This window comes from Phaethon aethereus (genome assembly GCF_964289735.1).
Source record: "Phaethon aethereus genome assembly, chromosome: 2".
NCBI classification, from domain to species: domain Eukaryota; kingdom Metazoa; phylum Chordata; class Aves; order Phaethontiformes; family Phaethontidae; genus Phaethon; species Phaethon aethereus.
The window spans coordinates 110,711,903-110,738,489 of NC_138582.1; the positions used below are offsets into that span (position 1 = coordinate 110,711,903).

The following is a 26,587-nucleotide window of genomic DNA, read 5'->3' on the forward strand; positions in this document are numbered from 1 at the left end:
CTTCCCCTATAAGGTAGTAGTGTATCAAAATATTTTTGGCATGCTAAATAGGCTTTTTAATATAGAAATTTAAATATATATCTTAAAAAGCCAAGAGTTTTGATGGCCTTTTTTGATTTTTTGTAAATGCTAACATTGGAGAGTAAGAGGAATAAACCTTCAAATCACAATTTGCAAGAAGTCTTATTAGTATATGGTCTGTCAATAGACAGAAATACTGCACAATCTAAGCCTTCAATTTATGAAAGCTTCTTAATTACCCACTCTCAAGACAGCTCTTAAAAAAAAAAAATCAGCAAAAGGTTAAGACCTATCCTGAACATTGATATTTTTTGTCTTCAGGATTCCAAACTTGAAAAGATAAGTTTATGTCTCTTCTCAGTGCCATTTAATTAAACTACTAATGGAAGGTTGCCCTTTCAGAAAATGGTCTCTGAAATGTTCAGAGAAGATGTGGTAAAGCATTCCAAGTTAGACTGACTCTTGTACAGAACATCTGATGATTTCTTTTGCAAGGATGAGGAGGTATAAAAAGATTCTTAAAAGTGAAATTAAATTTAGTATTTTACTTTCTGACAAGCAGCACCTAGCCATTTTAGCCATATTACGATTTACATGAGTGAATTACATCCTGGGCTTCATTTCACCCATTATGTAGATTAAAAGACAACAGCACTTTAAGCAGGTACTTGTTTTGGTATTTTTTTACCTCCAAAGAAATATTTCTCTCCAGTCTTAACTTGTAGAGGGCTGTTTGTTCGAACGGCTGAAGCTTCATCGCCATCAATGGTGAGAACAGCAAAATTTTCCTTAGCTAGGAATCGGACTTCATGCCACTGCCCATCATTGAGACCAGAGCCTATGAAGAACAGAAAACATTGGAACATTTTACTTAGTCCAATCTTCATTATCTTTAAGTGTTTTGTGTGTCTCTCTCCCAGACTCATCATGTAAGGTTTAATGAAGGCTATTGCAGAAAAGAAGTAATTTTAGTGTAATAACAAAGCATTGTTATTAAAGCAACCATTACCAATAAAATAACATTGTATCATAAATACAGGTCTTGGAACCATCAAAGTGTCCTTGCTGTCAGGTATAATTGTTTCTAACTACAGATGTTATCACTCACCCTTCCCATCAAAAGGCCATATTCTACATTTTACTAATAACTAATACCTCTTGTTTCTATGATCAAGTTCAAAAGGAAAAGATACTGATTAATCCATTTAACTATCCTGAGTAACAAGCCCAAAGGGCACAATATGCTTATGATTGCTGCCTTTATCAAAAGCTAGGTATTTCCAAGAAAAAGGAAAGAAAAAATAGGAGGGGGAAAGGCTCACGTGGAAGGTGAGTTCACAGCTAATCCTGCCATTGGGATGTGAGACTAGTCACAAAAGATGAAGACATTACCACAGAGGCACTGCAAAAACAGCAAATGTCTGCCAAAATCCACAATCTTAGGGGTACACCATCCTCCCAATACTGACAGCAGTAAAGCAGATGGATCTGTTCATTCATTTAGATCTCTTAGAAACCACAATTTATATACTTCTGACATTGTCTCCAGCAGCTGGAAGGAAGCCAGTTTGCCTGGCACGTTAAGCTGCCATTGAAGAACAGCCAAGGGTACTAGTTTGTTCTGGTCATTACTGTGCAGGTAGGTTATTGTTGGGTCAGTAAGTTAAGTAGCAAACACTCTAGTAAAAGTAAATTTCAAATTATAGCGCCTCTTACATGTGACACTTTCTCCATCTAAATAAAGGTGCTAAGTCACTTTAGCAAAATGTCATTTGTCAAAATAAACCACAATGCAATACAATAAGCTCTTTCTAAAATAAGGTGGGATGCACAATATCAGCAGAAGTATAATGGAAGACAAACTTTCCAAGTATTCAAAAGAATGTTATCTTATATGAACAAAGAATAATATTCATGGTAAACAGATATACCTGGACATTTAATGAATATTTTTTTCCCCACTGCTTCTCCATGTTTGTTCAAAATACAATATCAAGTCCTGAAATAACACTGAGTGTTATACCTTGGAATATTCTTGGAATATTCATTAGTGTGAACAAAAGTGGCAGAAGCCTCTTAAAAAATATGTCAGTAAGAAATGTTCCTACCAAAACTTGTTCGATCTAGTGAAAGACCTAATATACTAAACATGAGAAAAGTTCTCTTTCTGTTTGGGAGCTCTTTTTTCCATTTTCATTATATTTGACAAACAAAGAAGAAAAACACATAATTACAACCCACATAATGTTAATTTTTACTTATAATAAACTCAGAAAGGAAAAGAAGATATGCCTTCTGAAACAAGGATCTAAACAATTATAAGGTTTTAGCATGTGTCACTAATCAACTCTATGTTTTGCAAATTTCTTGATATATGGAAGGTTACTGATTACATAATTAGTTTGACTTCAGTATAGAATTCTTTAGCCTAGTAACTGTGTGATTATGTTTAACGGTCTACTCTCACAGTCCTTAGGCTGTATTTGCCTCAATGTTAACGTTGTAACTATGTGTAAAGGGTTAATCACCAGGAAAGCAGGCCTCATGAAAATTAAAACAAACAAGAGTTAAGAGCAAGGACTGAGAGATTAAAGAGAACAGAGAAGATACCTTAACCTTGCGTGTAGAGACAGACTGGCAGGAATGCTCTAACAAAGATGATAAGAAGGAACCGCTTGGCTGAACAACAGAAGGGGTAAACATCCAAGGAGAAGAAATTATCCTCAAGAGACCCGTGACCATAAAAGGGAAAAAGGAGTAGGGGACTAACTCCTCAAACGACCACCCGAGACCACCTGAGACCCCCGCGCATGCGTAGTGCAGTTTTGCAACGCCAGCATTATGTAAAGGTAGTAGATAAGCAAGGAGGCGGTGATTTCTTGGAAAACGTGTAAATATTCATGTCTTTAAGGTATATAGAGGATGAACTTTTGTTTCAGCGCACGCATGTTAGGAGGAGATATCCCCCATGCATCCAGCGCTGCAATAAAGATGTCTGCTTAGTAACACTTTGATGTTATTGCATTTAAATTTCTTAAGTTTGAATTTCTCTGAATCACTTCTTTATAGAGTTCCAAACCAAAATTGTTATAGTGTTTGTTTCTACAACTGAAGCTTAACAGAACATACTTAAAATCCCAATTTTCCAGCTTGAGATGACCTATCATTAAAAAAAATCTATGTCAGTTTTTATTGAGGTATTCAGTATTGCCTTAAACTGAGTAACAATGATTAGACACTTCTGGACAAAATTAAAACTTGGCTATTAAAACACAAGGGACAAAAACAGTAGCATGGGCTGTTCGTCAGTGAGTCCAGAGGGAGGTATGTCTAAAGCATCCTCTGGGAAGGAGGATACTGCAGAAACCAGGAAACAACAGGACATTAGGCAAGAAAGTGTCAGCCTACCTTGCACCATCACTTGTATTATATCAAAAGATAAGCTTTTGCACCTTGACAAACTGCGACTAGAGAAATGATGTCACACCTCCACAGGGTTCTTCCAAACATGTCCACCTCCCATAAGCACCCAAAACATCACCGGTTTTCTCTCACTCCTGGGCTGAATTTGCTGTGGTGTCTGATGTCTTGACCTGGCAAATGTCTCCCTCTTAAAGCTTTCACAGTACTAACTTTCAAGGCCAAAGTTTGTGGTTTGATATATTTTTTTGAGATCATTCATCAAACAGGCAAAACGTTCCAGGCAATTTCAACAGAATTAGATACAAACATTCATATAAAACTTCACCTGCTGCAGGCGCCCACATGCTGGCGGGGCTCCGCTGGCTCTTGAGGTCTCTGTGAGGAGGGGGGTGGGCTGCCCCGTTCCGGCTCCATCCGGCCCCAGCGGCCCCACCACAGGGCACGGCTCAACCCCTCGGCCTCGGGGAAGGCGCAGCTGAGACAGGGCAAGGCCCGGCCCGGCGCGAGGGGTGAGGGGAGCCGTGTGAGAAACAGCCCCGCCAGCCCCGAAGGCAGAGCGGGAGGAGGGGCTCCGGCCGCCCCCCCGCAGCGGTTCCCCTGCAGAGCTCCGCCGGAGCGGGTGGGTGTCTTCGGAGGGAGCCGCGGCCTGCGGAGCGCCCGTGCCGGGGCAGGGGAGCAACGTGCGAGGGCAGGGGCGGCAGAGAGGAGCCTATATGGACTGACCGCAGCCCCCCGTTCCCCCTGTGCTGCTCGGGAGTAGGAGGTAGAGGAGCCGAGGTCAACCCACAACGACAACTGATCAAGCTAAAGACAGTTGATCATGTCATGAAATTGGAAGTTCACTGTATTTCTTATAATAAGCCTTAGTTTGCCATCATCACCTCTTGAAGATACTCTTTCATAAAAGAATAAACTGATGGTACTAATGTGAAAAGTGTTTTAAACTGAATATTGCAGGAGATGCAAAATAATTTATTTTAATCTGTATTTTTTGACTGCATACTTTAGTCTGCCCTGCAATAGTCTCTCAATACCCTTGTTCTTGTATGACATACTTTAAATCACTGGAACAGGGAGCAGAACCATGTATGCAGGCTAGGAAGACAATCTCGTACATCAGACTGTATAGCTATTTACTGCTACATGCTTTACTCCCTGACTAACCTTTATGAGAGAGTTCAGCTTCCTCTTTTAGGAAGTGTGACATGAAAAAAAGAGAGAAATTAACTCAGCCTAGCTTCTCCCTGAACAAATAGCCTAAATACTGGGGGGGTGGGGGTGGGGAAAGCAAGCCACCATTTCCATCACAACCAATTTGTGAATTGGAGTCGCTCACTTTTTTCTTTTTTTTTTGGGGGGGTGGGATGGGGGGGAAACTATTTGTCCAACTCAGCATGGATTTCTGCACATCCTGGAAAGTCCCAAAACATTCTTTATTAAAGCACATAAACAGGTGATGCTATCTGATGAATTAACAAGTTAAAATGGCATGCAATATGCCAGTCTAAGAAGTGCACAGTTAGTTCTCGCTAGTATCTGCGGTACGCTCTCCCAGTGTGCAGTGAAGGGAAAAGGCTGGCTAGAACCATACTGAAAAACAACCTCGCAATGACTCAAGGCAAGAAGCAGGCAGAGGAAAGGTGGATCAGCGGAGCAAGTGGATCTGCTGAGCAGACCAAATAGAAATCAGAACATGAGGAGAGCTGCAGGATACCAGCAAAAGCTAATTCCATGCATTCTCTTTGTGTGCACAGCATTTAGCAAAATATACTAAGGGGACACATTGCTGTCTGCAAGCTGCTTGCTAGAGGCATGATTGGAAAAGCACTGGTATTTTTCCTGTATTAAAAATAATTGCCTGTCAGTTCCTGAAAGATCACACTGTTTCTGTGTTATGAACTCTTCGCTGTATTGACTAGAAAATGATCACGACTTAAGGGTGTCTTCTTAGCTACATGTATTAGCCATTGTTATGGAGCTTTACAGTATGGCTGTAATATTCCCAACTGTTATGGCTTGAAGTTGCCACAAAAATTCAAGTGTCATTTTACGTTTGCTTAGAAAACTTCTTACTGCTACATTTTTCAGTGGAGTTACCTATGAATGATAATGAGAATTGCTCACTAGCACTAAGCAAATACTTGCTTTTGTCTTTACAGAATTGTGCTCCCCGGTAGTGTAACTAAGAGCACTTTTTATGTCTGCCACTTTTTTTATCTGCTTTTTATTTTCATGTGGTTTAGAGGCGGTAGTGTCAACCCTCCTTTCTTAATGTGATAATGCTCTGTTCCAGGGATTTAAATTGTTATTGGGATACATGGTATATTCTCCCACAGGGGATACATTTGTACAACTGCATGGCCTATTTTTATTGTGATATTTTATTACATGCCTCATGTATATTGAATTATTTCTGCTTGCACTTAAAAAAGGCAAGCTTAACTGAGATCTTTCTGTAAACCAAGACTTAATATTAAGAGTAGACTATGGCTTTTTCTATTAAAAGAATTTTCAGCTGAAAAGTTTAGGATGGACAACATCCCAGATGCACAACAATGATTTCTTATTTCAGTTTAATCTCTCTCATCTGAGCTGATACACATATTTATTTGCATTCTTTTTTTTTCTTACTGTAACTTTCTGGTATACAAGTTGAGAAAACAAAGAAACACATACTGCTGCCACCACAAATTCCCTGCTGAGTTCTGGAAAAGCTGGTTTCATATGCAAATTAAATATGTTAATGAAATGCATCCTCCCTATCTAGGATTTCTATTTAAATAACATTATTTTAAAAGTAGGACTCTTGAGGTGGGCACTTTGATTGAACAAGAAGAAACAGATGTTTTGCTTATTACAGGCATGGAAGAAGGACTAGATTAACGAATACCAAAAAGGTACAAGAGTTTAATACATAATGGAGAACTTACTTAGAAAGGTAACATCTGGTCGAGTTATGCCTTGAAGAAAACTATAGTAGCAAAAATCTCAAATTCTTCTGCAGTTAATCTTGTGCAATCAAATCTTCCTGTAAAAGGTACTAACCCTTGCAGTGGCTATTAATGAGTGCCAGCTTGTACAGTCTGCTGATACATGGACAAAATTATTCTGAAGTCAACAACATTAACACCTGCTACTTCAGAACAGAACCTCATCTGACAAGCTGACTGTAAGCCAAAATCAGTTAAAATGTTTAAAACAGGGAAAGAATAGTATCATTAGCACTCCATGAAGCACTGAAACAATGTAAGGCTATGCGGCTGCATACTGGTCTTTAGTTCCTAATGTTGTAGTACATATTTTATATTGTATTTTCTTGTAATTTCTTATTAGGAGTTGAAACCCTCAATACTCTGGATGGAGAGACTCCAGAGCAGAACAGGGAGCAGACACACGAACAAGCCTCACAGGGCTGCTGGAAACAAGGAGGCTTTCCTGGGTTTTCAGCAATGACTGTGTGGATTCCCTGTAATCCAGGAATCCAGAAGTCCAGTCAAAGTTTCTCTGCCAATGGCAAGACCCACACTGTCTGAGGCTGAAGGCAGAGGGAGAGGTTTGTTTCTAACTGCTTTCACTTTAGCCAGCCAGCACCGTGTTTCATCTGAGGGTGGAGTTGTAGTTGCTATTCCTACCTAATCCCTCACTAATTCAGTACAACTTTGCACCAGTATTTCTGAGTATAAGAAAACAAGCTAACAATATTTTGTTTGAAACATTCAGCTGTATTCAAATATACAGCAATATATGCCATTAATATTAAATCAGAAAAAAAAATTAAAATCACCATTACAAGAGCCATGGTTTTCTGTGTTTAGCTAATCGTATTTTTAAACTGGAAAAACAAAACCACAGCTCTTCCTATGATAATATTTGAGATAGTTTATGGAATAAACTATCAAACTATATAATCTGTTTTAGGACTTATAATTCAGAAAAGTCCTTTTCGTTTTAAGTTTTAGTCATTTTTCAGCTATCCAGATAATGAGTAAGCTAAGACAGCGGCAAATGCAGTCCTTGAAGGGATTTTAATGAGGGAAAACCCTGTTCTCCAACAAAACCAAAACAGTTATGACGAGTTTTGGCCTCATGTTTAAGCTCAGGGTTCTTTTCTAAGGTGAGTAGTTGGAAACATGCCAAAATTTTGCCCATTGGTGATATTTTATTTATAGTGAGTTTTCTCTGCAAGTTAATACCAGAAGGAAAAGATCAATGTTTAGCTTTAAATACTTCTCTGGCCTTTTATATATAGGATGTATTTAAAAAAAAAAAAAGTAGGTAATTTTCCTATTTCCATAGGTAGTACTGTTGTGCAGTAAACTGAAAATACAGCAAATACATACAACTACAATGCTGCAGATTCTTTATGACTTTCAAACCTATTCTTATAAGAGGCTTGACTACTGGTGATTTCAATGAAATGGACCATAAACCTGGCAAAAAATGGTCAAACTCATAATGATTTTTTTGTTCTGTCTTTTACTGAAAACTAATAAAATAAGGTGAAAGACTTTTTGCACTTGAATGACAGAAAAAATAATGTTTTGCAAATTCTAAGCTTAGTCACTTGTAGAATCTCAAGCAACTGCTGAAACAATTTTAGCTTTTCAAGCACAACCTTTTTCCTCTCCTCTCCCTGCTCTTCTCCTCACATTCTCTGTTCTCAGGAAAAAATTTTGCAGTGTTTTTGTACCTTAGATACCTTAGATATGAAAATATATACACCTAGAAATAGGAATCTCTAGATGTGTTTCAGCTTGTAGAAAGGATGCTGTTGTTAATGAACAAATACACTGTTTTCCACCGCCCTCTTCCTCTGTTCCAGTCCATGTCAAGTGGCTTTAAAATGGTGGCTTTAATAATGCAATCTGGTGCCCTGGAATTGCACAGGATTTTGTCCATTCTCAGTGGTAGCCATCTCGATGAATAGCTCCAGGATTAATCTTTACTAAGAAATAGACTATGGCAGCACATCAGTTACTTAGCGTAACTGTTCCTAACCTCCTCAAAACACTTTCTAGATCAGCATCTAGCTTCATTTGGTTTTTAACTGACGACACTGTAATTACTATACAGCATTGTGGCCCATATCCAGATAATAGATCATAGTCTTTTAAACTTGAAAACAGTTATCTCCATCTTTAAGAGTACACAGAACACAACTTACTTTACTTAAAACTACATGCTAATCCAAAACCTGATCTATTCTTAGGTTTCAAATAATTTCAATAATGATTACCAAAACTAGTAGTTTAACTACTCTTTATCCAGCACACATATTTCATGTAAGAAACCTCCAGATTTTTGCTAGAAAAAGGTTTATAATTTTTCTTCCTTTTTCTTGTAGATTATAAGAAATAAAATGTCTGAGAAACAGCATTCTACTCATAAAGCTTCAACTTCATTGTATAGTTTTTACAGTCACCTGCAAGATAGCATTCTGCACTGAATTATTATTATTTTTATATGCTCAGCATCTTAATATTTTGACTTGTGAGCTAACGAGAAGTTTCCTTTTCATCTTATGAAACTTAAAGGTATTTGTTTTATGACTCTTATTCTGTCACATTTATCCATATTAGATATATTTATTTAGGTTTTTGGGGAAAGACCTTTCTGAATTTGTATCACTACAGTTATTTATAATATTTACCATATATTTATTATTTAGATGGCTAAACTGTGAAAAGAATACCGCAGGTAACCTAGTTTACTTCGTCTTATCTTTAGTCTGATCAAGTTCAGATACCTACAAAAGCATGATAAAGATAGTGCCTATTCTTTGCACATTCATGCCAGATAAATAATGCATAAAACTAAAATAACTAGATAACTCCAGACAGGGGAGGAAAGCGAATCTGCAACTTTTGATTTCATAAAGCTGAAGTATTCAATGAAAAAGAGAATAGACTAATTCTTATTTCCCTAGATTTTCTCACAGGTGCCCAACTCGAACACTTTCACTTTGGCTTAAACAGAATTACAAACAAAATTACAAACAAAATTAATTACAAACAAAACAGAACTTGATGGGGAAGGTTATGTTGGTAAGAAAATGCAGATATAAACAGCAGAAAAAACTCCATGTGACTAAAGGTAAATTGATACTTATTGACCAACAGCAAAAGTCAAATGTAACTTTGATGTTGAAATCCCTGAGACATCCTTCCTTGTGATGGCTCTGAATCAACAAGAATCTTTAAAAAAATGCTTTAGTAGGCGATCACTCAAGGGTATAAAAGCCGTGCACACCTTTAAGTACTCTGCCAAATTGGGGCTTAAATATATCTCAGACATCCAAACAGATCTTTCGATGCACATTTTCTAGCAGTCATCAATACATGATGGAGAGCTTGAAGCATAACATGGGGGCAGAGGTGATAGAGCTTTATCATCTTACTTGTGCTACACTAAAATAGCTTTATGCTGTTCATTTGGCAATACTTCTAAATCAGCACCTGTATCACTTTCATTATGCCCCCGTTTAAAAGATATACAAAGCGCTAAGCACAAGATTTTCTGAAAGGAAATTCAAATAGCGGCCCTTTTCATGTCTTAATCCTATTATACAAAAATCCTTTTTATCATTTTATCTTCATTGTACATATGCCTCCCACAATAAATAGTCAAAACACTGTCCTTTTCTTCTAAACACAATATACCGCTTTTTACAAGGATTTAGCTGTTGCAGAGGCATGAACCGTAGAAAAAACAAACCCACCGCTCCCCACCAGAAAAAAATACTAAACATGGACATAATCTAGCAAATACCAATGACCAATGAATTATTCTTTCTTCATGATATATTTTTCATTAAACTCAAACTATATTAAATAATTTATTCTTTAAACTTGGAATACTCCACTCCCAGAACCAAACAGTGCTATATCTGAAGACTGATTTTCTTTGAATGACTGTCCATGGTGTGGTTGAGACCCAATTAGTGAAACCTTGAGGCTGGATTTAACCTTGCTTTAGACCAGTTCAGCAGCTATAAACAAAAGCAGTAAGCTCCGTGCAGCAGAAGGCAGTTTTGTGCATGAACCAGACACCTATAGAGATGGAGTTAGAGGTTTACATGTAAACTACATGTAGTTTTCAGTTTGTTGCTGGAGTGTGTGTATAAAGTAAATCTCGCAATTGTCCTACCTAGTGGACCTTGCTTTGTATTAGTATCAGTCTCAAAGCCTGAGGACTGTATTTCCTTCAGATGAAACTAAGTCGAAACTAACAAGCTCCAGCTTCAAGTGTGCAAATGACATTGCATGGACTTTCAGGTCTCAGCATGAACTGTTCTGCTCTGCAGATCCAATCCTACCATGCTGCACTGCTTTGCCACTGCAGATACAGCCAAGTCTAAAATGTTGAAAGCATTTGCTGAGGACATTGGGATCATGACTTGAAAAGAAAACAGCCTGTTCTCTTCTATCAAAAGCCTTAAGGAAAAACATGATAAAACACTGTCCCACCACAGCACTCTGGGGTATTAGACCTACTGCAAGGGTGAAGTTCAAATGGCATCTCCCTGCCCCGAAAAGAATACATTTGGCCCAGCATTTGCATGTATTTGCTGGCACACACTAATTTTTCTTTTGTGTTATGAATGTGTATGTTTTTCAAAACCAGAAAGCCAACAGAAAAAAAAAGAATAAAGTTCTTAGTGAAATAGATTAAAGTCTTAATATAATGATTGCCTCAGATGATCCACTTTATTAACTACAAATATTATTTTTATACATGGTGTTTTCTTTGTTAAGGGCACAGCAGCAAGTGTACATAAAAGAAAATAAAAATAAAATGTACTCTGTCTCAAAGGGAACCACAATAAAAATATTTGGACCTTAGGCAGTGGTTTTCTAAGAAAACCATAAAAACATAATTAAAATGCTAGCATTGCAGGACTGCTTTGCATGTTACTGAATATTGCCTTTCACAGACTGCTCTTGGACAATGCAAGTTATACCTCGAAGTCAAGAAAGCATGTACTGTGACTCTGTCCATGAACTCTGTCCTAGGTTTTAAAAGCGTATTTCATCTGTTCATTTAGGAGGAAGTATCTAATGAAAGCAGCCTTTCAGCATAAAATAAGTTCTAAGAAGCAAAGAAACTTGAAAATGTCTCCAGGCCCTCTATTTCCCTGCCAGTTCAATATGGCAGCATGTCCTCTCATCAGCACCTTTCACTAGGGGTTGTTCAAAGAGGAATGTGTAGTTAAAATTACCATACCTTATGCCTTTGAAAAGGTATCAGACTGTCTATTCTTCAAATACACATTGCCTTGTTTTGCTACTCCTTACCACAGCATTATCTGAACCCTGAACTTCAGTAAAGTTTCGCGAGACTCCTAGAAAGTGAGGCATGACTCCAGCCCACACCTGATGAGACAGGAAAGGCAGTTGTTTCAAATACAGCTGCACAGCGGTGGATCATTCAGTACAGCAGTGACATCAGAGCTGAGCACAGCTACAATACTGTGTGCTAGAAGCAGTACCTTTGAAATTCAGACTGAATCCAGCAGCTGTAACAGAGGAGAGCCAGGAATAGATCAGCCATGTCAATAAGACTGGTAGGACACTGGGAAAGCTGGCATGGGAGAAACACAAACCCTGATATGTACCTCACATGCGCATCATACCTGTTTCTGCTAGTTAGCAACAGATTAAGGGATCTGAAATTGTGAAATTGTCAATACAACTTTAAAATCATGTGCCTCAAAAATAAAAAAAAAAATTATTAAAGTTCCACACAAATATGTCTTTCTTTGTCCTTAAACCTACAGCGAGTTTAGCTGGAGTTAATGCCACTGGAGAGGTAATTGCAACAGTGATCTAAGAAAAACACCTCTGCTGAAGTCCTGAACCTACAGGCATCTTTACTGGCTGAGAATTTAGGCCAGCATATGGAAAAACCCTAAATTTTCAGGGAACTGGCTTAGAAGAGCTGCAGTATCTTTCACATCTACCAGTCTGTGATAATAAAAATCATTGTAATGGAGAGACAGTAGCTTTTCCCAGTTACAACTGCTAGTAGATTTCATTACAAAAGAATTTGCTCCCAACTCAACTTATCTATACTGTACCCACTCTCTATTACTGTACTGTAATTCATAATTACTGAATCTGTTCTGACAGTGAGGGAATCAACCTGTATTAAATTAATACCTCCTGAGTTTGAAGGAAATTTGTTTAACCGAACTATCCATTCTTTTGCTTTGTAACTTTCAGTATTTGCCTCCCCCTATGTATGAATAGAAAAACTGTATTTTCATAACCCCTTCTAAATTTTATTCACAGTACAATCCCCTTAAAACCTATCTTAGTGGAAGAAAGCATGATGGGAGTAAAACATTTTAAAACAACAAAGGCATAGCTAAGAAAATTATAAATACTACATTCTATATCTTGTATATAAAATTGCCTTGTTCTTACCTATCAAGTGCTTACTTTGTCCCTTTGTGGTCATTACAACTCTGAATTAAAGTATTATCCTTTATTCACTAATTTATAATGCTCACCTCAAAAGAATCATTGTCAAAACTCAAAGCAACATACTAACATCACCTCCCATACTACAAAAAAGTATACATAACATCTCTTTCAACGAAGTCTTCCTATACATATGCATAAAGCATAGATACCTATGGCATTGAAGATAATTTTCTGCTTTGGATTTAAATATATACTTACAAAGATAGATTTTTCAGAAATATATATACTTTGAAAAATAATCAGAGATAATATTTATCAGTACTACTTATCATATTTTACAGGTTTGAGTGTGTGTGATGGGACCCTGAGTTAGGACAGTAAATATGGGCAGATACGCCTTTTCCTTAAAGTGGGCACACCAGAAGAACCTAGAGAAGAAAATCTCTCAACATCATTGGTGAATCTGTCCCATTATGTTTTATATGTAGCTAAATTAAAACAGGGGATCTTTGTAAAACAGAAAGACTGAGATTCACTAGTGAGAAAGAAATGCATCTACTACCATCATGACACAAGACTGTACCTAAGATCAAGATTTGCTGACTTGTAGTTTGTACATGGAATGTAATTAATAAAATATTTTTTTAAAGTATTAATACTTCATAAAGTAAAAATATAGTACTTGATAAATAGCATCTAATAAAACAAAAATACTCCTAAATAGTTACAGCAGTTAAGGTAGGCTCTGATCAGTAATTAGGGCTCCATTGCACAACATAAAAACTCAAAAGAAAAGACATCCATCAGCTGTACATGTGCAGTTACCTTTACAGTTAATGGAAGTTGCATGCATATATACATAAGGGAAGAATATGGCTCAGGTTTGCAAGGTAACCTAGTCTTGGACATAACAACGGAACCTTGACTTTAGGAGAAACTGGAAGCACCATCACTGAAAGCAATAATTATGCCATGGCCACTGTTAGAACAAATTTCTGCCTTGCAATGCAGCTCCATTCTTGGAACTGCATTGATCTTTACATGAGTAGAAGGACCAGCAGTTAGTAGAGTAGGTATTGTTAATTTTATATTTTTACAGAAGACACTCAAGCTGAAGATTCAAACTCAAGTGTGAAAGTTGTTCATAGATAGTAAGTTTCTTTTCTGCTCTATTTCCATTGGGCATTTTGTTAGGGGAATAATGGTACTTTCTAATTGTTCAACACTTTATTACAGTAAAATGGAGTACTAATACACATTTCAAAAGGTATTTTAAGCTCTTTACTGACTACACAGTTGTAATAGCCACTTTTTACTTCACGAATATCTTTATATTTTATTTATTTTTTTCATTGTTCTAGTAGGCAAGAAAACAAATCACAGAATCACAGAATCACTAGGTTGGAAAGGACCTTCAAGATCAAGTCTAACCATTAATCCAGCGCCACCATGTCCCCTAAACCATGTCCTGAAGCGCCACATCCACACGTTTTTTGAACACTTCCAGAGATGGCGACTCCACCACCTCCCTGGGCAGCCTGTTCCAATGCCTGACCACCCTCTCAGTGAAGAAATTTTTCCTAATATCCAATCTAAACCTCCCCTGGTGCAACTTGAGGCCATTTCCTCTTGTCCTATCACTACTTACTTGGGAGAAGAGACCAACACCCTCGTCGCCACAACCCCCTGTCAGGTAGTTGTAGAGAGCAATAAGGTCTCCCCTCAGCCTCCTCTTCTCCAGACTAAACAACCCCAGTTCCATCAGCCGCTACTCATAAGACTTGTGCTCCAGCCCCCTCACCAGCTTCGTTGCCTTTCTCTGGACATGCTCCAGCACCTCAACATCCTTCTTGTAGTGCGGGGCCCAAAACTGAACACAGTATTCAAGGTGCAGCCTCACCAGTGCCAAGTACAGGGGCACAATCACTTCCCTACACCTGCTGGCCACACTATTTCTGATACAGGCCAGGACGCTGTTGGCCTTCTTGGCCACCTGGGCACACTGCCGGCTCATGTTCAGCCGGCTGTCAACCAGCACCCCCAGGTCCCTTTCCGCCAGGCTGCTCTCCAACCGCTCCTCCCCAAGCCTGGAGCGTTGCATGGGGTTGTTGTGGCCGAAGTGCAGGACCCTGCACTTGGCCTTATTAAACCTCATACAGTTGACCTCAGCCCATCGATCCAGCCTGTCCAGATCCCTCTGCAGAGCCCTCCTACCCTCCAGCAGATCAACACTTCCACCCAACTTGGTGTCATCTGCAAACTTACTGAGGGAGCACTCGATTCCCTCATCTAGATCATCTATAAAGATATTGAACAAGACCGGCCCCAGAACCGAGCCCTGGGGAACACCGCTTGTGACCGGCCGCCAGCCGGATTTAATGCTGTTCACCACAACTCTCTGGGCTCAGCCATCCAGCCAGTTCCTCACCCACCGAAGAGTAAACCTGTCTAAGCCATGAGACGCCAGTTTCTCCAGGAGAATGCTGTGGGAGACGCTGTCAAAGGCTTTACTAAAGTCCAGGTAGACAACATCCACAGCCTTTCCCTCATCCACTTGGCGGGTCACCTGGTCATAGAAGGAGATCAGGTTGGTCAAGCAGGACCTGCCTTTCATGAACCCATGCTGACTGGGCCTGATCCCTTGGTTGTCCTGCAGATGCCCTGTGAGCACTCTCAAGACCAACCACTCCATAATCTTCCCTGGTACAGAGGTCAGGCTGACAGGCCTGTAGTTCCCAGGATCCTCCTTCCGGCCCTTCTTGTAGACGAGTGTCACATTGGCAAGCCTCCAGTCTTCTGGGACCTCCTCTGTTAACCAGGCCTGCTGATAAATGATGGAGAGTGGCTTGGCAAGCTCTTCTGCCAGCTCTCTCAGTACTCTCAGGTGGATCTCATCAGGCCCCATAGACTTGTGGGTGTCCAGGTGGTTTAACATGCCCTTGACTGCATCCTCCTGGATTATGAGGAGTATATTGTGCTCTCCATCTCCATCTTCCAGCTCAGGGAGCTGAATACCCTGTGGATACCTGGTCTGGCTATTAAAGACTGAGGCAAAGAAGGCATCAAGTACCTCAGCCTTGTCCTCATCCTTGGAGACAATGTTCCCCGCTATATCCAGTAGGGGATGGAGATCCGCCTTGCCTCTCTTTTTGTTGTTAATATATTTGCAAAAACATTTTTTGTTATCCTTTACGACTGAGTAGCCAGACTGAGCTCTAGCTGGGCTTTTGCCTTTCTAATTTTGTCCCTGCTTGACCTAACGGGATCCTTGTACTCTTAAGTAAATATATAAATTATACCAGGAAAAAAATAAAGGAAGATAACAAAAATGTTGTTAAATCTGGAAAAGATTAGGAAATTTACAGTTTATTCAAAATATTTGGCAGTAATCATCATCTGGTATTTAAGAATAATGTGCCACTTCAGCAATTATCAATAATTGAGATGTCTTTTCAAAATTTTTTTTTCTGTCCACTCATCTTTTAATAATTTCATCGCTTCTTAGATCACATGTGAGACCACATTGGAAAAGAGAGAGGTTAAAACATGGTAGATCTTTATCTTCTTTTTTTTCTTTTTTTTTTTTTTCCCTTCTGCAGCTTTCATTAAAAATTATTAATGCAAGTATAGATTTTTTAGGGTCAGAAAATTTCATCTCACTCCTCACTGTAAAATTTCTTTTTGATAGGAGCCTGAACTGTACTGCTATAATAATTTTTCATTGCAGATTCTGTTGCGTTTTATGCATTAGGTGGTCTGTCGTATGCATAATTAGTAATTATAGGACCCACAGTCAATAAATCATGAAAACATATTACCTTTGCATCATACTTTACTTGGGTTAACAACATTCTGATGCACAGTAGAGGCTGTCACTAGCATTTTATGAAGATAAAGCATTGAACTCCGCAACTCACAAGCTGAATTGTAATAAATCACTCAGTTCACTATTGTTAGAGCCCTTGTGACATTGTCAGTTAAACACGGCTGAGTACAACTTTTTTATTGTAACAGAAACACATGCTACTGCTGACAACTGTACCCATGCTGGTGGCCTGGAGACTGGGGAGGGACTGTTGTGACCTATTCTTATTCAATCAATAATTTCATTTAGCTATTTGGGATCTGCTGACAAATCCCTCCTCTCCCTGGAAACAACAACAAAAAGAACAAAAAATTATTTCTTTTTAAGTCCGAGCTTTTATATAGAGCATATGCACCTTACGGCTATTTGCCTTGCTGTCATTTTTGAAATGCCAGAATGGCAAGAAATGCCTCTGTTTGTGAAATGATGTAACTTCTGAAAAACAGTATACTATAGAATTGTCATTTAGTGTTCTAGTGACAAGTGAGGAAAAAAACAACCAAAACTTAAATTATGATCTAAAATCAGGTTACTTTTAAATATAACTAGCACATGAAAGTTTACAAAAATTAGTAAACAAAAAGCCAAGTAATTTGAATGTGAAATTAATTCTATTGAGGTCTTACTGCATTTTTAAAAATTCTCTAAAATATCCCTTTAGAATAGACAATATTACATACATTTATCTTCTAAACTACTGAAAACCCAAACACAATTTTGTTGCTTAAATTGATGCTTACAGAGGATGTTACACACTCAAAACCCTACCTATTTATGTTTATGTAAATTTATCTACCCATTTCACTTGCTCATCACTGACACAAAGCAACTTCAAGAATAAAATATGTTATAAAACAACAACAGCTTTGCAATTGTCCTAAAAGTCCACAGTAAATAAATAAATACTAAATAAATAAACATATTTACTATAGCAAATCTGTTGTTTCATGCATGACTTTCCTTCACATCAGAGAGACCATCTGGAAATGGATCTTTAAAGAAAACTTTGCTAAAAATTTGGTGGTGTAACTGACATTGCTTTACTTCCAGTTTGGCAAAAAATGTAATAATGTCACATCTGAGATTCCAAAGCATGTTCAATGGAAATCAAATTTCATTATGGCTGGTTCTTTATCCCTTACTGTCAGAAATACTGGTAGAAGTCAAAACCTTCACGTGACACTTTTACCAAAATAATTATTCTATACATTACTTTTTAAGTCGTTCAGTGAAGAATAATTTAGCCAGCTGTTTTTCAAAACTTTATATGCCACCTTGCTTAGGATTGGGTTAAACAACCCAGAAAATAAGGACAGCTTGATCAACCTTCTTGTTCTGTATTTGCCAACTTCTTTTTAAACTTCTATGACCTGTCACACTGGTAATTAAATCTTGATTTATTACAGAAGGCTGGTAATTATTGTTACTCATTTGCTAAGGACTGATGATTTTCTTAGCACTATAGAAAATCAGGAAACACACAAAGTCCATAGTGTTTGCTTTCATTCTTTTAAGACATGGCAATAGGAAAGCCATTTCAGCTTCACATACTAATGTTAGTCTTACAATTTGGATCAAGCTCAGTCACTCTTCATGTAGTTTAGGTCTTTGTAATGTTACATTTGTTCTTACTGTTACTGTGCCGTAGGAATCTCCAGTGCATTCAAATAAAAAGCAGTTCTAAGCCAGAAGGAGGAACTTTCTCTAGGTTTCCATAGAAATGTCATGCTTTGGGGGAAGTTGCTCCTGCTGAATTAATGACGTTGGTTATGATAAAACTGTTCAGGTCTAACATTAAGAAAGCACAGTGAAGCTTGCATTTTGATGGAAAATCTGCAAGTTGACTCAAAAGAGATAAAAAGTAAAAAGAATTTAATCTGGATAACAGTTTGAATTCTGATGCGCTGCTTTTTCCGACTGCAGCCACATGGAATGAGCACATTCACTGTTAGCCCTGCTGATAGCAAATTAAACATCCTGAGCCATTAAACCTCTAAGTCAAAAGAATCTGCAATTCCTTAATGTCAATATGGGAGATAATCTCCTGACAGGCAAATTGGAAGGTCTGAATTCAACTTCAAACCTTTCCTCCCTTGTGAGTTTTCAAATCTAAAATAGAAGAGTAGGCTTCTGAGTTAAAAACTGAGAGCCCAAACAACATCAGTAATGGTTTGTTTATTAAAAATGAGATGGTTCTGGGCCCTGTCATACCAATTTTTAATAGGCCAAGTATCACATGGCAATGATGGGAGAATTCTGGATTTTATTTCACCTATCTGAAATGGTATCTATACGCTATCTGGTATCTAAGTGACAATATTCCATCACAGAATGGGTATTTGGAATTGTATTTTAAAATTTATGAAAATTACATTTAAAAAACAACATGATGGACAAGACCAATTCATTATACTGTGTTACAGTCTGTTTCTGAACGTTTATAATGGTTGTGAACACAATGAGAATACTGGATAACTGTGCAGGATGTATATGCATCTACAAGGAAAGGTAGCGAAACATAAAGTATATAAAATATACAAATGTTCTGTAGGCCTAGGGTTTGCAACAAAGTATGCTAGTGTCTTCCAAAATGATCACATAAATAAGTTTTGGAATTATAAGGCAGAAAAAGAGGGAAGTCAGTCATCTGGAAATCTTTGGTCTGGATGGTCCTGAAACGACATGACTACAGACATTAATACTGGGTCAAAATAAGCACACCTTAAACAGTAAAAAACCCCTTCTTTCCACTTTAAATAGAGCACTATTACACAGAAGTATATACAAGTAAGCATGAATAAGAAGATGTGGCAGCAAGGAAGCAATCTGCTGAGTGTATTTTTAACACAAGGCCGACTGATGTCCATTAAAGGTTTCCACTGACTGGGGCCCAGGCAGATGCCCAAAATGCAAAGCATATACAGTTCAAATCACTTACTCTGAATCTATTTTTGGTAGAGGATAAGTCATCTTGTAAGTCTACAGCCTGTTTCAATGTTAATGGTTATCAGAAACATGTTGAAACCAAATCTCCAGTAAGCTATGTCCTTATCTGTAAATAAAGTGTGAGATGCACCTACAGCAGCACTCATTAACAACTGCGCAGCTGGCTTATGCCCATGAGCCAGCTTTCATGCCGTTGGTATTTGTTTTATTTAATGACTTTTCCTATCATGAATCCAGGGAAACTGTAAAAAGGGATTTAGCAGACAATGAGGCAACTTCATCAAGATACTTTGGGTTAAAGTATGAGGTATTCAAGGGACACAATGTTATGGGACTCATTACTAAAATGAGTAATCACAGTTAACAGGTTCAAAACATTATTTAGAAGCATATGTATGATCCACAGAAAATTTCTGACAATAAAGGCCTAGATCAATAGCAGTGCAGAGATCAGGGTAGCCATATATTCCATACAATGGGCCATTTTTCAAACTAATTTCTCAAATTACATGTCAATTATGAAAAGGGCACGAGATGCCACTTTTGTTGTATTTCTTCTGTTGTCTTCTCTGCTGTTCAGACAGTCAACCAAGAGGCTATACTGGTTGCTCCTTGGCTAAACTCCTCTCCACAGGCATCCAGAGGTGCCACATGGCTGATAGGGACAGTTATTGACAGCAGCAGTAAAAACAGGCTGTTAAGACTGGTGATGCTGTTCCTCTCATCAGAGGAACAGGCCATAGAAATGCAGGTGAGTGGAAAAGCACAGGGGAACTGGTAGGCATACATAACATGCATTAATGCTTTGCAAGGTTGGGGACATACCCTTTCCCATCTCCTCTCTTCCTCCCAAACATACATACAATATGCTCTGTAGGTGTAGCTCACATGGTAACTTGTTTAAATGCGAACATCTAAATTTTCAGGTGGGAGGAAAATACACCAAGCCTTCATCACAGACCATCTTAAAATGAGAACTTGCTGCTTGTAAGAAACATGAGTTCAGAATTTAAACCAGGACCCAAGGACAGCAGCAGTAATTTGTTTATGATAAATGTTTTAGAACTACAGCTCTCCCCCTGATACTAGTAGCCACTTTGCTACAAAATAATGATAATACTTAAGAAGTGTAACAATCAAAACCTGTCAACTGGGAGTTGCTCTTTTTGCTCATATAACAGGGTTTAAAAATTAAAGCACACTTGTTTTTTTTCTAGGAACTGAACTGTACCATGCAAGGATACACAGACACACATACACATACAGAAGTGTTTCAGTTATAGCACACTGTACACCAGTATCCTAGTCCATACCAGGTATCTTAAGTAGGACACAGAGAACCCTCAATTTAGCAAGCTTAGTGTTGCAGTTCCCCACAGCACCTTGTTTATACAGTTCTGCCTTCCTCTCTCTAAGCTGTTTTTGTAGTGAGTGTTTGTAGAAAGGTGTATGTCCAGTTTAAGGAAGAACTGACTAAATGATCTTGCTACACTGACAAAAAGAGCTCTTTGACCCTGTGTTCATTTAGCAACCAAGTCAAAGAGAATTCTGCCTTCCAAAAATATCTGACTTGCATTCATTTAGCTGCAGAGCATTTATAGTAACCAAGCAAAGTCATGTTGCTTCAACAAACGTTACCCAGCTCTGCATACACTACTTTCAATTTTCCCCTGCCTTCATCTATTTCATGTCTCTTTTGTTCACATCTGCTGTCAAGTAATGACAGAAATTACAATATCTAAATTATTGACAGTATGCTTTTTCTCCTTTGCTGTGATCAAAGAAATTGGGATACCTCAAGAATTTGAATTGCTGCATTCTTTACATTTTCAAAGTCTCCTCCTTCCTTTACCAAAAATTGGTGCACAGCACAAAGCATAAATACAAAGTAGCTCCAGGGAGAGTTATGGTGGTTTAATCTGGCCAGAATAATTTGGGAAATTTTAGACTCAAATGCAGATCACAATCAGCGGTCCTTGTTCCAAGTAATTAACAGTTGACAAGTATGACCTGGCTGCTGGACAGACTTGCCAATCTCCTAATCCTCTATTCAAATTGTGAAGCTGCCACAATTATCATGAAGGTCCCTGTCTTCATTTTGCTAGACCTGGGCATGTATTAGCCTTACAGTACATTACGAAATCATCTAATCTGCCATTTCAGTAGCAGCTCTTGGTAAATTCTGAAGAATTAATTAATTCAATTAAAGAGATAAAGCGAATGAAAGACAATCCGGAGAAGGATTCTATGATTCTATGTGTGTACAAGAGCTATCATTAAAATAAAATAAAATAAATTAAATTTTAAAAAATGGAAAGGCAAAGCTCTCATACCACATCATAGTTATCTGCTTCTTCCCTCACCTCTCATTCATGCTTCCCACAGTTCTGTCTAGGCATCAGTTAAGACCAGTATTTTATCTTTCTTCTGGCAAAACACTTGACTCATTTGAGAAATTTAGTTGGTCTTTAGTATTTATGTAAGAACACATTCCTATTTCAAAAAACAATCAAATCCCAATCAGATCTGGATGAAAAAAAAAGATTTCCAGCACTGTCACTGAGATATAAAAAAAAAATGAAACATGAAGCACTGTCATTGATTCCTGTAAAACACAATGTGATGTATCACACACAACTCAGACACTCTCACAGTCAACCAATAAACTTACTTCCAAAACTAAGCAAGTATCTTTGACAATTCTCTTGCACAAACACAGATGTTTGAACATCAGTTGTTACGTAAATGAAATTGCTCTTAATAAAACAAAAATAGAATTGTATTTCAGCTGTACACAAAACTCAGTGAAATAAAGTGATCCTTGTGAAAAATACTGTTAAGTTTCAAAGACACCATTTCAAGCAGCAATCTAACAAAGAAGAATGAGGGCTTCTTCTTTAAAATTACTTTTGGAAGGTTTTATGCAGAATTTTTTCGTTGTACATCCAATACATCATATACAAAGCCAGTTCTTCACACAAATGAATTTGCCTTTACTTTTCAATATTAACATAGGGCCCACCTACCGCAGACAAAATCAGTCCTTTTTTTTTCCCCACTACTTATTGCACCTATATAACAAATGATAATTGGTGTCTCAACGAATTTGTAATACAGATGGACAAGTCAAAATAAAAAAAAAAAGAGGAAGAACAAAACGTTATCCCCGTGTTACAAAGAATGACGGTAGCACAAGATTAAATAATTTGCTCACTGTTGCACAGAAGGGTAGGAACCAAAACGAAGTCAAGCTAATACCTTTATTACAAGACTATCATCTTCTTAATTCTTTTATTTTTCCTTCTTAGTGCTCAAAAGCCTTATAGAAGAAGTCTGGTATTTTAAATATTTAAATTAAATTTTTAAAAACAAAGCAAATTTATTAGTAGCAAGTTACTTTAAGCTTGTGATCTGTCTTTCTAAACTACAATAAGTCAATAACTTAATGGATTTTTCTGTCATTTTGCAATTTAAATACATATTTTCAGTATATATGGAACAAAGTTTATTAGTTAGCAAGCAGAAGAAAGGTGAAAGCTTTATGTGGCTGTTTTTTTTCATACTTATCATGAAGCTCGTATTCCATGATCATGAAATATATCATATGTATAGCAAAGAGTTATTGACATTTCATAACAATGGAAAGTTTTAAATAATGATTTAGATGACTGAACCATCTGTTGGTAACCTGTGTGGATGTTTGTTTCTCCAGGGGATTGGTAAAAAAAGCAAATGGAAAGAGCTCCAAACACACTAAAGAAGTTAATGACATTTTGCACTGACCAGAGCATCTCTAGTAATACCAGTGATTCAACAAAACCCTAGTCTTCCAATCTCCCAGATGCATGCTACAGCACAGCCCAACAGCATACATTCTGTCTTGAGCATCCATGCACTCTTAGTTGGGATCTAATAGTATGTGGGGTTCTTTTGCAATTCTATTTCAGACACTCTGCAATTTTCAGTCTCTTACTGTGTCTTTGAGACTCAGGTCCAGCCTGTCCACAACCTGTATATAGTGACTGTGCCCGCTTCTGCATCCTGAATAAATAATGCTATTTATTTTAATGGCTGGCTACCTCTTCTGATAATGTATATATCTTCTATATAATATATAATTCTTATATAATGTATATATCTTCTGATAATATAAAAGTAGTGAGGCCTTCAAATTACTAAGACTTTGTACCTGAGGATAAACACCAATTTTGTAAGACTTGCAAGCAGGAACTCAAATAAAAGAGTTGTTTCTTTTTCAGCTTTCTTGAAGCAGTGGCCATGCAAAGGACCTGGTACAGTTATGTGAATGTATAGAAAGCATAACAAAAAAAGTTGCTGCATCAGAAAAAAAACAAAGGAGAGACTCAAATTGAAATGCAGAAGTAGAGCAAGTTCTGTCTTGCCTACCTTCTTTTTTTCTCTCTCCTGTATTTACTGATGTGGATACCTTTCAGTTTGGGCATTAGGTTTTATATGAGAAAATATTCTATATTGCTGTCAGCAGTTCTATTTCCCTTTGTGAGCTGTTCACAGAATTGCTGGTACTTTTTCTTGTTTTTTTGGACTTTCTTGTTCCCCAAAATCAAATAATTTTGAAAGATGTTTCAGAATCACAGAAGGGTTGAGGTTGGAAGGGAACTCTGGAGGTCATCTGGTCCAACCCCCCTGCTTAAGCAGGGCCACCTAGAGACAGTTGCCCAGGACCATGTCCAGATGGCGTTTAAATATCTCCAAGGATGGAGACTCCACAACTTTCCTGGGCAACCTGTGCCAGTGCTCAGTCACCCTCACAGTAAAAAAAGTGTTTCCTGCTGTTCAGAGGGAACCTCCTGTGTTTCAGTTTGTGCCCATTGCCTCTGGTCCTGGCACTGGGCACCGCTGAAAAAAGCCTGCCTCTGTCCTCTTTGCACCCTCCCTTCAGCTATTTATACAGATTGATGAGATAGATACCCCTGAGCCTTCTCTTCCCCAGGCTGAACAGTCCCAGCTTTCTCAGCCTTTGCTCACAGGAGAGATGGTTCAGTCCCTTAATCATCTTCATGGCCCTTTACTGGACTCTCTCCAGTACGTCCATGTGTGACTTCTACCAGGTGTGGCCTCACCAGTGCTGAGTAGAGGGGAATATCAATAGTGCAAAACAATCTAAAAGGAAAAAAAAAATAGCCAAATTGGGGTGGGTGATGCTAAGACAAATGACTTTTATGTTCCTGCTGGGTTTGGATATCCAAATACCTGCTGATCTCACAGGGATTGAGAATATGGCTGCTAATCACCACTAGAGTTAAATAAAAGCAGAAATTCATGTGAAAAGATTTTATGCTGCAATGTCATACGCCTTCCAGACTTACTTAACAATTGAGCAATTTATTAGTGTTAAAACATTCAAACACTAGTATTTTAATAGCATTAAAATATTAAATGACATTAAAAACATCTAATAACATTAATAAATAGTATTAAAACATCAAAACATTAGTGTGAATATTAGAAAAAGAAGTATTAACAGAACAGAAAAGGTGAAATGACAGACAAAACTCTGAAAAAGAAGAAAGAAACAACTGGCTTTTCACCAGGAAGACTGTGTTTGCAAATTATAACACTGTTAGTGAAGGAGTAATGTATTCCTACACTGTTTGAAACATCTGAAACCTGTATTATTTGTGCCCTTTTAAAAGCAGATAAATGAACAGATGTTAGCTCTACACAAAAAGCTCCGCATTTTGCCAGGGTTATGGCAACTAGAACCAGTATCAAAAGGCAGGCTGAAGTATTTAACTAGGGAAAATCAAAGGAAAATAATTGAAATTACAAAGGAGCTGAAACATAGTTCAAGCATCTTTGAATGAAATCGCTATTTCTATGTCTTCTGAATTAGCAAATATAGATAAAAGTGCCCTTAGGAAAAAAAAGGCGCTGGCTGTAAACAGGTTGTGTCAACTATTGGTAACCTCCAGCCTGCAGGTTGTGGATTGGAAACCCACATTAAAGCAATTAAAACAGAAGAACCTTAGTCAGAACAGAAACTGAAGCACTGGCCTCTCGTGTCTTAGAGAATTGCCATAATTTCTAGGTTATAGGGAGCAATTTAATTCTTTGTCATGTATTGAAAATATCATCCTTTCTTTACAGACTCTGTAGCCCCAACTTTAAAGTTATTTTCCTTAATAAGGGGGCGCATAAAGACTGCTTCTTCATTCCAGCACATTTCAAATCTGGACTTGATTTTGATTCTACTGCATGCTAACTAAATACATTTTCATAGAATTTTGTAGTTTTTCATAGAAATGTAGATTTTGACTAGAACTTTGGCTGTTTTCCATGAACTGGAGCCATTTAACTCTCATTTTCACCAGTATTATTTACTCAAGATCACTCAGGAAGCTCTAAAGTGAAAGTCCAGCATTCCAGTATCTGAAGAGCATTTTTCTTCTCTGCCAAGTATGAATTTCTAAGTTATATATTCCTGTATGTTAAAATACTATATTACACATATACTGTTTTCAGACCTTTGAAATCTGAGACTTTCAAAGTATTTCACAAACATTATGGAACTTATAACAGTTTAGTGACTGTCTTATTTTGCCCCTCTTAAACTACATATTTATATATAACCGAGCTTGCAGTTGGATGTCAGGCATTCTGTCTGTCTAAATCCCATGTTTATGGGCTGTTAGATGAATGAGAATAGCTTAGCAGGAACTCTCCAGCCAAGGAAAATATCTATGTTTTCCATCGGTTTAGAACACAACTGAGAAACTGATGGGCAGGGGAGAAAAGTAGCTTGCTAAAATAATACCAGAAATCTGAGAGTTTTAAACCTATTAGCCTCAGTCACCGAGGGCTACCCTAACTATCGAAACAGCCTATTTCTATTTCTGTATTCAGTGGGCAGAATCATAAATTTCCC

General features: G+C 37.8%; 1 protein-coding gene across 1 annotated transcript in view; it reads right to left on the reverse strand.

Moving 5' to 3' along the window:
- Positions 1-26,587, reverse strand: part of CNTNAP2 (contactin associated protein 2) — a gene marked incomplete at its 3' end in the record, with an annotated part of 1,307,043 nt that overhangs the window by 609,266 nt on the left and 671,190 nt on the right. The window contains exon 9 of the mRNA XM_081996846.1: positions 710-859. Within this exon, the coding sequence (XP_081852972.1) occupies positions 710-859 (150 nt within the window). The remainder of the gene's footprint in view (positions 1-709; positions 860-26,587) is intronic.